The sequence below is a fragment of the Octopus bimaculoides genome, chromosome 20 (assembly GCF_046866305.1).
Source record: "Octopus bimaculoides isolate indiv1 chromosome 20, ASM4686630v1, whole genome shotgun sequence".
NCBI lineage: Eukaryota > Metazoa > Mollusca > Cephalopoda > Octopoda > Octopodidae > Octopus > Octopus bimaculoides.
In genome coordinates this window covers 24,058,507-24,072,190 of record NC_142947.1, presented here as the reverse complement: position 1 = coordinate 24,072,190, position 13,684 = coordinate 24,058,507, and the positions used below count along the sequence as shown (strand labels likewise).

At 35.3% G+C, this 13,684-nt stretch overlaps 1 protein-coding gene across 7 annotated transcripts in view; it reads right to left on the bottom strand.

Moving 5' to 3' along the window:
* LOC106879447 (chaperonin-containing T-complex member BBS12) overlaps positions 1 to 12,502 on the bottom strand; it is a 52,127-nt gene extending 39,625 nt beyond the window's left edge. For 2 of the 7 annotated variants that reach the window (XM_052975218.2, XM_089338231.1), the window contains exon 1: positions 12,202 to 12,332. Coding sequence is in view for 4 of the 7 variants with exons in the window: in XM_089338229.1 (XP_089194355.1) it covers positions 10,280 to 10,355 (76 nt within the window). In the remaining 3 variants the exon portion in view is untranslated. Of the gene's footprint in view, positions 1 to 3,741; positions 3,862 to 10,279; positions 10,488 to 12,201 lie in introns of those variants that run through there. The other 5 variants (XM_014929002.3, XM_014929003.3, XM_089338229.1 and 2 more) reach the window with 5 other exon arrangements.
* Between the last annotated feature and the right edge of the window lie 1,182 nt (positions 12,503 to 13,684).

Here is a 13,684-nt window from a genome sequence, read left to right as displayed (position 1 = left end):
TGACAATGAATAGAAGATAGTTTCCTCCTGCTCCCTCCTAAGGAACAAATTTAATGCAGTTGAGTTCTGTAACTCAATAAACTCTATCAAATACTACTGAAAATATGTTTAACAAGAAATCTAATCTAGCAATGTTTGCTCTGATGAAGCAAAATAGCTTTGATAACATTATCCAATTTCAGCATGGATGATACATCAACAACAATGACACTTTTTAACATATTTTTGTTTTTCACATTCATGAGAGATATCCTGGCATTCAACAACTTGTGCGATTGGAAAATGGTCAATGAGCTTACTTCACAACAAGCACAATATCCAGGGGACCCAAAACTTACAACGCTTATGCAAGAGGACAGCTTTACCAGTCCTCTTGCATAAGCATTGTTGTACCATCATATAGTAGGTTCTATCCTACTATATGCGGAACACATCATAAAGATGGAAAAAACAAGGTTGAAAAGAAGCCTGACATAAGTTTTAACAGTGCTATTTGGACAGTATATACTGTATATCCCAGTCAACACGGATGCTTCTCTATGAAGATAGAGGTCCAAGTTGATTTCAAAGCCTTCATAAAGCTGGTGGAAAAGTTTGTACTACCTACAGAGGGGCATGCCTTAGGCATGATACCAAATGGGATGCAACATTGTCACAATCTTCTGAATCTCAAACAACCAAAACTATTTGGGTTTTGTATACTGCACTGTTAAAATGCTGTGATCTATCCAATCTGCTTTAAGCTTGGCTCATATATCTTGATGACATAGTTGAAAATTTCAAGCATCAAGTAGAACAATAACCAACTTCTCCCAATATGGAAATAAGATATGTACATGAATTCTACAATGCAGCCTTCAATGAGATTGAGAAGAAGCTCAATAATATAAATGGCCAACAAAAAAATATGTTCTCCCTTAACCTAACCACTCTGAAGTCAATAAGCTATGAAAGAGACATAACAAAATGGTGACACATAAAGATAATAATATATTAATGACCATGAACCCAAACTTGCTGTAGATGAAAGAACAGTTTATTCTACTATTTTTGAAAAGGCTCACTAAAAAGAAGCTGGGATATGTTTCCTTGATGCTCCTCTTGGAACTGGAAAGACAGTCTTGTGCCGTTGCCTCTCGGGTATTGCTGTTATGCTCCATCCTAGTGCCACACAGCTCTTTCTATTTGCAAGTTTCTCTGAGATAAAAATGATGCACCCGCATACAATATTTTCCAGTATTCAAGAACCAGACATGAGAATCCAAATGCTTGCCTAGAATGAAGGGACAATTGTGCACAAGAGAACATTTGAGGTCCTCAACAAGATATTGGAGAACTTGCATGACAACAGATCTCAAAAGAAAGGTATTGCCAGGTGACTTCCATCAAAATCCAGCCAGATCACAAAAGAGAACAGAAACCAATGAAATCCATACCTGCCTTCAATCATTATTGATTCAAACTAAGGCTAATATTCAAACTAACTACCAAAATCAGGTTCTGTCTGATTTTTGGAGATCAGCTGTCAAGTTAGTGTGCCAAACATTTGTTTTGAGCTAGAAAGTAAAGACTTCTTTCTAACAATAATGTTGCCACTGACCCAATGAATTAACATCAAAGGTATTTATGACTCCTAACTTGTGACATCATTACCTAACATACTAATCGTTGTGTGAAAGAGCTAGACCTGTATCAAAAATATTATGATCAACATCATCAACAGACAGCTGTTGCAGGTACTTCAAGGAAAAAGTCACACCAAATCAATGGCTTAAGCTCTTATATTAGGAAGAAGTAATTCACTATCCCACAGAATTTGAAAAATTTTTGGAATCTTCAGATTTATCTCAGACTTCAGCTAAAAGAAAAATCTTCAATATTGTATAATTTAGATCAGCCAAGGTTAAGCAATGATACAAAAGTAATGGTTAACAGACATCATCAAAGCTAACATTCTCACTGATACACCAACGGAGAGGATGTGATTATACACCATCCACACTAATAGATGTGCTCTTTTTATTTAGAAGATTTCAGTTTCTAGTATATGTCAATTTCTAAATCCTGAGGGTAAACAATAATAGCTGCTGGACTGCATCTTGAGGAGTCCTACTTTGCTCATGGCCATAATATCTGGAAGTACTGATGTGCATGTTCAGATTTACTAAAGCTGTGATGGAGAGATCTAATACTGTTGTAGTTGGGACTCATGACAATTTTCAGTACCAGCTCTTACTACATATATTGCAAGTTCCAATATTTAAATATGAGTTTTCTCTGAGCACTCCAGTTTCCACATGTTATAACATGTGGAAAGGATGATTTTACTTCTAAGGTGATTGACAATCTGGTTCATATTCATTTTTCAAATTGTTTTAAGAATTAAAGACTTTCGAGGATGGAAGATTATAAGTTCAACAATAGTTTCAAATAGAATGAAACTGATTTTATTTTCACTTGATCATGTTTACTTATTTAATATGCTTGAATTAGTTATACACCATTCACACAAATAAATTATATAATACACTGAACCCAAATCTGAAGCACATTGCATTAGATATCAGACTACTATAAATATAGAAAACAATTTAATTTCTTAAAAAGGAGATAAATTTTCACAAGAAATCCCACAGTGTTCTGTTATATAAAATATAATTTTATTAAAATCAATTCTGGGTCATTTACAATGATGATGTTGATTAAAAGGAAACTGAAAGCATATGATTACAAGGTAACCAGCTGCATTTTTATTACATACCCATCTCTATGCCTATATTAACCTTTTAGCATTTAATCCAGCCATATACGGCCCAAATATTCTACTTGTTTTATGTTAAAACTGACTAGATCCAACCTCTCAGACCTACACTACAATGTCATTCTAAAAATATATGAACATGCCATTGAAATCTTTAAGCCAAAAGATAATCCATGATTAATTTTAAACAATGTGAATAAATAAGCAATACATTTGACAAAGCAATCTGAATGCTAAAGGGTTAAACAATATATATTCCATATAAATAATATATAAATTAAACATTATTTATTAGTGGAGCTATGCAAAACAAAGCCTAATTGCCTACATTTCTATTTTCTATTCATTAAAGAAAATTTCTTTATGGTTATGAAAAATTGTGAAAACAAGCTCTGAAATTCCATCTATTAAAAATTGCTAGCCAGTGCACACCCTCTGTTTCAGAGTAGACAACCAGCACTAGCTTTTCCATTTTTGACATTGTATTCAAAAACTATTCTTTGAATTAGATATATTATTCAGAGGAAAAGATAATCCTACCAGAAAAAATCTAATTTAAATTTAGGGGTTAGGGTTAGGATTAAGGTTTAATATTAGTTACATGGAGAGGGAACATATTCAAAAAAATTAAATTTGTGATTTTCTTTTTATATGGAACTAGGAATCAAAAAAAAAATTCTAAATAAATTAAAAGATACATGAGTAGGATGTTTACTGCACAACTCAGCCATACATGATAACACCTTTCTTTTTATATGCAAGTAAATTTTCAGAAACAGAAAAAAAAAATGCCTGTTGCTGATAATATAAATGCAATGATATAATAATTTTATGCAGAATTACCATCATTTAAATTCAACTAATTAGCTAAAAACAGAGTCTACTTTCTGGGCAACCCTGGAATCCTTCGAGTATACATACAAATATACATACATATGTATGTATAATGAAAAGAAAGGCATCAACAAATTCTATCTTACCTATGCATGGAAAAGTGGAGATTAAACAACAGTGATGACGGTTATTTTATTGAGCACATCTTTAATTGAGGCCTTCCATCCAAATCTTACTATGCAGGATATTTCAGCATTCATGCCTCAGTATATATTTCTTGTCTTCCCCAAGTAGATACACTCTTTCACTTCCTTCATTTCATCCATCACATCACTATTCAGCTTCATGCTATTTTCATACCAGAGGAGTCCAACCCATGCAAGCTTGAACAATGGATGTTAAAGGATGATGATGATGAGGAAGTATTTTGTTTTCATATAATTTATTTTGAGGCCTACTGCTGAACTATAGGTGTCCAGCTTTGTCAGCATTCTCTTTCAGCTGAACTGATTTATGTTTCTGGGAACTGGAGGTGTGATAGTATCTCACCATTGATGTTAATGTCACCTCTCCAATCAATGTCTCTGATGACCAATTCAAAACATGAGGAATAGCTTCAGAGAGATGGTATCTCCTTGTTTAACACCCTTTGTGACTGGAACTAATATAGATGGTGACAGCTAACCTATATCAAGGCACATCTTGAGTTCATCTCTCTGAGAAGCTTGATGTATTGTGCTTCAACTCTTTGCATTTCCTGAGACTCCAGCACTACATTCACCTTCACACCATCAAAGGCCTTTTCATGATCGACAAAGGAGATACAAAGGAACAGCTGCTACTCTTTTGTTCATTTTAGAAGCTGTGTCAGAATGGATATGTAGTCTATTATACTGTAGTTACTTGGAAAACCTGCATGTTTCCTCAATTGTTGGTCATCAAGATGCTTCAACAGTTTAGTGGAGTGCTAGCTCTCTCTCCCTCTCTCTCTCTCTCTCACACACACACACATGGCAGGGCTCTTTTCAAAACTGAAGGGAACTGAGAGGGTTTCTTTTTTCTATGTCTTTTTTTTTTTGTGGGTAGGGGCCTGTCAGATATTCACAGACACTGGATTGATGTATCAGCTAAACTACACCCCCTATAAGCCATGCACACATGCTTGGATAAATAGATAGATTAGATAGATAGATAGATAGATAGATAGATAGATAGATAGATTAGATTAGATTAGACAGACAGATGATGCACACACATATGTTAAGTCAATAACATTTTGTATTGATAAAATATAGCTATATTTGCCTTGTTACGAATTGTTGGACTGGCCAATGAGATAGCAACTCCCTAGTCGTTTGAACAATAAGAAATAGTAGCCAAAACTCCTTCAAATTATACCCTACTGTCTTCTATTCTCCTTTAGTATACATTAAAGGAATATGAATTAATTTCAGTAATTAACAGGTTCTTTATTTTTCCAATGAGGCTGCCACATTTCTATGAACTTTCTGTACTTTCTTAACAATTTTACTGCATCTTCCCCAGTGGGAGTTTGAGCTGTTCAAATCTACCTCAACCACCTCTCAGGTCAGTCATCAGCTCAACCCCGAACAATGGTCAACCATTTAACTTAAAGAAAGCTGTTAATGTCAAAGTCAACGAATTTGACATTAAAGGGGTTGTTCTCCTTCTTTCCTCTCTGTCTGCCCTCGTCCTGTGTACCACAGACTCCCTCACTCCTCTTCACCCCTGACAATGTCAGGAAGGCAACTGCCTCTTTTCCAGCAGGTTCTGGTGCTGGGATTGATAGCTTATGACCTCAACATCTTAAGGATGGTATCTCCCTGTCAGCTGGTGATGATGGGCTCGGACTCTTGCAGAACCTAACACAGTTCATAAATTTGTTCTCGTCCAAGAGTGTCCTTGCTTACATTTGTCCCGTTCTTTGGGGCCAAACTATTTGGTCTCATCAAGCCCAACAGTGACTTCTGCTCCATAGCAGTTGGTTGTACTCTGTGACAGCTCACAGCAAAAGTGTACCTGTCTTCAGTTTCTAACTGCCTGACCGAGGAATTTTCCCCTATTCAACTAGGAGTAGGTACCAAGCTAGGTTGTGAGGCTGCTGCCACCAGGACTTTCACTAACTTGCCCTCTCTAAGTCCCCAAAGGTCATCCTTAAACTTCACCTTAAGAATGCTTTAACTCCATCAGTCGAAATGTCAACCTCCCCGCACTAAGGGAGAACTCCCTACCACTTTATCACTTAGCTTGGTAAGCCTATCAGGAGCCCTCCTACCTCTTGTTTGGTGACCACCTCATCCCATCTGCCTCCAACAGAGTGATCCACTTGGTCCTGCCCTATTCACATTGGGTATTGATGATGTTACCAAGATGGGAGCTGACCTAGACCTAAATGTTTGGTACCTCGATGATGCTTGTTTGGAGGCACTCCTGACAAGGTGCTTGCAACTGTGAAGATGATGATCAAGAAACTTGGTCATAAAGGTTTTAGTATTAACCGCTCCAAATGCAAGCTCTGGCTTCTCAACCACCCAGCTTCGCATGAGCAGACTACTAAACAATTAGTTGACTCCCTCCATTCAATTGTGATTCCTCCTTCAACAGCGTGGTGCACCCTTAGAACCCCAATTACCGACCTAGCTTTCAAGTCTATCTTTACATCCAAAATGGCTAACCTTGAACAACTTTTAAAAAAAACCTTCAAGTAACAGAGCCCCACCAAGGTTTTTTTTAAATTTAAGAATTACTTGTCAATTCCTGAGATATCGTATTTTCTGAGAGTTAGTCCCTCTTACAGATTCCTGTCATCCCACCAATACAAACTCGAATGCTTGGTCAATGTCAAACTCTCCCCAGGCTCCCACGACCAAGCTGCTTTGCCCAAACAGTTTGGGGGTCTAGGTCTGTGCAAGTGCTCATCTTTATTGCTTCCCTCCATGCTTGCTCCCCTTTGGTATATTCCAACAGGGAAATGGATGAAGCTCTATTACAGTGGAGAGAGCTGGGTTTGTCAGTTACAGTGGAGGATAGATGGAAACAGAGAGTATGGAACAAACTGCATTCAGGTGCCACTTTCAACTCTCTCCTTGATCAATCTGATCAATTTTCAAAGTGTCACCTACTTTCAGCTAGTGCATAATTCTCAGGGGACTGGATTAATGCCCTGCCTGTGGCCAACATTGGAGGTCTACTAAGTCTAGATGGCAGACAAGGCAGACCATCACCACACCCACTACTGTTTTTTTGTTGTTTTTTTTCTACAGAAACCCACGTTTTTGGCTACAGAAATTCTGAATAACTTTCAAAAAAATGGATAACTTTTAAAAAAAATTTTCTACATATATTCATCATACGGTGTAGATTCCAATTAGATCAGAATTTTTCAGAAAAAATTTTCCAAACAGTGAGGAGAGGAGTTTAGAAAAATTCCCAGATCAGCTTTGTTTCTTCACAAAATTTTCTACGTATACACTTCAGATAGTGTAGGTTGTGATTATATAAGAATTTGTTGGGGGCAAAAAAATGCGATAAAATAATGAAAGAAATATGTAATCAATCTACTCACTTTTCTGCAAAGATGTCTTTCAGAGAAATTTCCTGGGGTAAAATGAGGTTGACTGTGACAGAAAGTTAAATTAAAGTGTTCAGTTTTTTTTAATTTTTACAACTGAAAGTGGTTCTTCTTCAAAATGAAATTTGAAATTTACAAAAAAATATGAGTTACACATTTGTGTGAGTTCAAAATCTACACTGCTTAATTATTTGAACAAGTAAATGTTCAAACTTTCTATTACAGTATCTCTTTTTGTCCAACTCAACACTACCTGATACCCTTAGTAAAAATTGGCATTTCAAAATTTCAATTTTACCCCCACCTGACCAAATTTCTTTATGTTTCATGTTTTTCAGAATTTTTATGAGGTGAAATACATAGAAAATTTTTGGATTATTGTTTCACTATTGGAAAAACAAAAAAATCTTTTATTTCAATTTCACATTGAAGTATTTCTTGGTTCATGGGTGGCAAGTTAATCTTTGCAGTTTATGAAATGTGAATGTGAAATCACCAGAAAGATTGTGAGGGGCAGCATTTGTAAGGACTTTGAGGATTTTAACTGCATATTAACAAATGGTCAAGAAGGCATCTGGACACTATCTTATATTGAACAGTTTCAACTGATAGCAATATACTTTAACAGGAAGGTAACAGATTCAAGTTCATAATAAAAATATTTTTCTGTCTTGGGAGGGTAATTGTGTCCCCCCAAAAAAACACATGCACTGGTTCTATTTCACTTCTTTTATCATTATTAGTCAATTGATTAATCACTAATTAACTAATCGATTGTTTGATTAACTGCTTGGTCAATCAAACAAACATTTAAGTTTGTCAAAGTCTTTTCATTGCCATTCATAACCTCTTAGTTGCAAATGGTGACAAAAGAACTTTAACAAAGGTAACTGATTGATTGAATGGTTAATCAAACAATCAATGAGTTAACTAATTACATCTTAACTAATTGATTAATACTAATAAAACAAAATTTTTTTATTACAATTTCATCCCACCCCTCACCACAATTTTTGTTATTTTGGTACTTCTTTGGAATCCCCTAACCACCTAATTTTTCCACCATAGTTTTTTGGGACCAATCACTTGAAAAAACATTCTTTTTTTTTGCAAAAAAAAAAAAAAAAAAAATTCTAATTTCACCAATTAATCAACGTTGATCAAGTTAGACAAGTTTATAAAAAAGGGTGGAATAGTGAAAACAGTAATCAAAAAAATTTTCTACGTATTTTGCCACTTAAAAATTCTGAAAAACATGAAGAAATTTGGTGGGGGTGGGGATAATATTGAGATTTTGAAATGCCGATTTTTGCCAAAGGTATTGGGTGGTGTCAAGTTGAACAAAAAGAGGTACCCTAATAGAAAGTCTGAACATTTACTTGGTCAAATAGCTAAGCAATATAGATTTTGAATTCACACAAATGCACGACTCATATTTTTTTTTGTAAATTTCAAGCTTCATTTTGTAGAAAAAACATTTTCAGTTGTAAAAAAATTTCACTTTCTATCACAGTAAACCTCATTTTATCCCAGGAAATTTCTCTGAAAGACATCTTTGCAGAAAGGTGAGTAGATTGGTTACATATTTCTTTCATTATTTTATCGCATCTGTCCGCCTTTCTTTCGTTATTTTATCACATTTTTTGCACCCAATAAATTCCTATATAATCAAAACTGGCGAAAGTAAAGAATATGCACACCCAGTGTTTAGGGTTAGAGTTTAGGTTTAAGGTTAGGGTTTTTTTTTACGCCAAAAACAGGTGGTGTGCTTATTCTTTACTTCCGCCATCAAAACCTACAGTGTCTGAAGCATATATGTAGAAAATTTTGTGAAGAAACAAAGCTGATATGGGAATTTTTCTAAATTCCTCTCCCCACTATTTGGAAAATTTTTTCAAAAATGTTCCAAGAATATATGTAGAAACTTTTATTTAAAAAATATCAATTTTTTTTCAAAGTTATGGAGAAACAAAGTCGAGGGGGCACACTTGTGTAGGAATGCTTACAAAGTATGTAGAGTTTATCTGAGATTTGGCTGTTATTTCCAGATAGTGGAGAGACTACTTGAAGGCTTATTGGGAAACCCCTATGCTTGCGCATTGACCAAAAGGTTTTAAAAACATCCTGTAAATACCGTACATTTGTGAGATGTAGGGGAGGGGCTACCTTTTTTTTATTTTAAAATTGAAATCTAAAAATTTTTGGTCAAACACTTTAGTTTGACCCTGGTCTCTTTCCATCACTTCTGGATAATCCTGACGGCTCTAGAACCGAGGGGATATTAATCCAAGCCAGGGCCAGCTTAATGATTAGGTTTAGCTCGGTGTGACAAGCGAAGTGACCAGCATTTAGGTGGCAAGATAGACCGTGAAGACCTGCAGGGCCGAGGGACCTACCACAGTGGCATCTCAGTCTCCTACATACGTCAGCTCCCACTTGGAGATGGGGAGTTTTTTTTTTTCTCTACAGAAACCCGTTTTCAGCTACGGAGATTCCGAATCTGTAAAAAAATTTCAATTTCCCTCCCATCCCCCCAATTTCTTCAATTTTTTTCACTTTTTTTAGAATTTATTTTTTTGGGGGAAATACATGGAAAAAATACCAAGATTATGATTTGGGAAAAAAAAACTAAAGTGTTTGACCTGAGCAAAAAAAAAAAAATAGTGCAATAGATGTACAACAACATGTAAACAAATATGAAAAAAAAATGAGCGCTGGCGAACGTGGTGGAGAGGGCTGGGAAAATTCAGACCTTGACCTTTAAACTACAGCTTTTGACCTGAGTGTGAATTATCCGAGTCCGCTCCCACCCCCGTCACAAAAATTGAAAAAAAAATAGTGTATTAGGTGTAAAATAATGTGTAGTAAACGAACATGAAGAAACAAAATTTTCGCCAACGGACGGGGAAGTGGTGAGAGGACTCGGAACATTCCCGAAGTAAAGTTTCCGAGTCCTCTCCCCTGCCCCCCCCGTTCGCCAACGCGCGTTTTTTTCATATTCGTTTACTACATGTTGTACACCTATTGCACTATTTTTTTTTTTTTTTGCTCGGGTCAAACACTTTAGTTTGACCAAGACCAGATGGTCTTACCCTCTTGTCCCTGGGTTAGAGGTAGGTGCCTCATTTCGGAGGCCACAGTCTGCGATTCCTTTGCTCCCTCCCACATCTTGGAAGCTGCAGTTAAAGGGAGGATCGTTGCTTCCGTAACCGAACGGGAAGAAAACCCTGAAGTAAACTATCTCTTCCAACCTGTGACGTTTGAGACGTTCGGAGGGACTTGGCCACCAACCTTGAAGTCCTTATCAGCTGATGCCTGTGAGGGCGCTTGGCTTTCCCAACGCTTTAGCCTTGCCATCGCCCGTGGTAATGCTGCGAGCATGTGGCGAGCTTCATTAGGTTCCGTTAAACCTAGTGGTGTGTTGATAAAAAGAATTTTTTTTTAGATAAAAATTCCCCACAAATGGTTTCAATACGGTTTTAACAGAAAGATTTGAAAGAATTAGATGAAAGTTCTCCGGTAATTTTCTTTCATGTAAATAAATGTTTGTTAATTCAAAAATTTGCCAGCAAAATCTTATAAAATGACAATGTTCTAAAAGTTGTACATGTTTATGTTATAAAATAAATAACAGTGGTATCCCAGAGTTTCACTCCACATAATCTTTGTTGTGCATATCGCCGTGTGAATCGCGTGAAGAAAAAATCCAATTATTCGAGCTAATTTCTGAGAAACTTTGCTTCTGTTTGTGTTAAAAACAGAATTTGAATCAGTTAGAGGAATCATGTCACCTAAACAAGTGTGCCCCGCCCGAGTTTGTTTCCTCATAATTGCTAGAAAATGGATATGTTTTAATGAAATTTTCAACAAATATGCTTCATATGGTGTAAATTCTGATTATATCAAATCTGTTGTGAAAAAAAGCAGAACAAAAAAGCAAAAAAAAAAATATATAGGTAGAAGAAGAGTTTCGGAAAATTCATACAAGTCGGCTGTTTCCCTATAACTTTCAGGAAAATGGGTCCTTTTTCAGGAAATTTTCTACAAATACCTTTCAGAGTGTGTAGATTACGACTGTATCGGAACTTAATATGAAAAAAAATTAACACGCAAACATAGATATTGTCACATATCACAATGTTTTTCGAAATTTCAAGTTACATTTTGTAGATATGTGATGTGTGACTATATATATGTGTGTGTGTCTGTGTGTGTACGAATTCACCAATTTTGTTCTTCATATAATCGTAATTCAAACACTAAGAAAGGTGCTTGTTGAAAATTTCATTGAAAAATACCAATTTTTCTGAAAGTTATGGAAAAACAAAGCAGACTCGTGTGAATTTTCTGAAACCTCTCTCCCCACTTACGGAGTTTATTTTTTTTACAACAAATTCCGATATAATCGGAATCTACACCATCTAAAGTATATCTGAGAATTTCATTTAAAAATATTCAATTTTCTGAAAATTATGAGGAAACAAAATCGGGAGGCACACTTGTGTAGGTATGCCTAAATCTTATAGAGTGAAATGAAGTAAAATTTGGAAACAAAAGGTTAATATCATCTACGACATAGCATAAATGCTATGTCGTAGATGATATTAACTAAAGTTTATTCTTGTTTTCAATTCACAAACTTATTTATCATCTAATCAAAATTTAATTATGAAATGACAAACCCCATAATAACCTGTTGAAAATTAAAAGTTGAGTTATTTTTGAATTGTATAATCATTTTTTAAGTATCTCAGGATTCGCAAAATCGAAATTCACCAGAGAATATGATTTACATTTTGTATTATCTTTAAAAAAAAGCGAAAACAAACTTAAATCACATACTTAGAGATACGTTAAGTAAAAAGCGGGTATGTTAATTACATAGCAACAAGTATGACTGGGTTTGTGCCGAAGTTGTTTATAAAACGACAATGGTGGACTTTAAAATAACGAGAAGCAAACAAAACTTTGAGAAAATGTAAATATTGCCAATTTTCAATGAGATTTGATTTACCTAAAGATACAGTAATATCTACTGTAGTAGTAAGGTCGGTTTCTTCCCTAGTAAACATTGTCATGTTGTTAACAATACCGCCATTTTCTTATGACTAATTAGTTATGATTATTAGTCTTAACTCCTAACGAACTGCGGAGTCTGCATTCCGGTTTCGATTTTGGGTTGAAGTGTGATCATTTCATTTCCCTGATAAAATTGAGGTACGAACTTCACGAAATCTCATTCTCTTCGAATTCTATGCTCAAGTAAGAAATACCGGCAATCTCGTAAAGAGAGAGAGAGACAGAAAGAGAGAGAGAGGGACGTAGAGGTAACATAAGTGCAGGACAGGCGGAAATATTTGACTTGGTGGCAGGCAATGAGTAAATGAAAGCCACACAGTGAGAGTGAAATAATCATTGGAACAAGAAAAGAAGGGAGAGTAAATAATAATAAATATTTTTCTCTTGAAAATTAGTATTCATAATTTTGCATATGCAACAATAAATTTGATAAAAGTTTAATTATTGTATGTATGCCATATTTCCAGATATCAGCCATGGTTGTAAAAGTATATTCTGAAAGTATGGGTTACATTCTAGTATTTAATATATTAAGTATAAATTCTTTTTTTTTTAAATAAATATATAATATAATGCAATGAATAAGCTTCAACTGAGATAAGTCCTACAACCCAGTTTTCTTTTGAATAAGAACCATCTTCACTTATGTGACAAATATTTTTGTATCAAGCACAAATGATGCTCTGTTTCCTTTGCTATTCTTTGAAAATCCATTCACATTATAATCTATCTATTTATCTATCTACCAGTTTGAGTAACTATCTATTTACATGCACACATATACACATACTGTTGTTATGATCAATCTGTAAAGTATGAGTGTTGGCTGAAAATTTCATAGGCTGACCAAGATACTCTCATGGAATATGACCAAATGAGGTCTATTTTTAAACAAAGATCCTCACTCCTTACAGTCCACCCACTTCTTCTATTGGTGTCGCAGTGCTTGGATCCCACTGGTGAAGAAGCTTTCATCCTGTTGGTAAAAATAAAAGAGTCATCAACAGCAGATATGACACCATCGTTACTGCGATACTGGTTCCCAGTCAAGAGATTTTTCATGTTGGAGAACAGATGCTACTCAGAAGAACAGGGAGGGGGATTTTTATATCCTGGTGTTGGATAAATAATTTAACAAAGCAGAAGGAAAGAAATATTTACACAATACAATATGATTACTATTACACGAGACTCACTGCTCTCAGTCAATGGCTCACAGTGAACTGCTTACCAGTCCGAACTCCCAATCGTTCACAGTTCTTTATTTTATAACAATGAGTCAGTCTGCCTTTGGTTACTTGGGGAGTGGTTCGAATTCTTCCACAACATCTCTCCTTTTTAGAATTAGTCTCTCCTAACTTTTGAGAATTAAACTCTGCTCAGAGTTTTAATATCTCTTATGCTTAGGGTTCAATTCC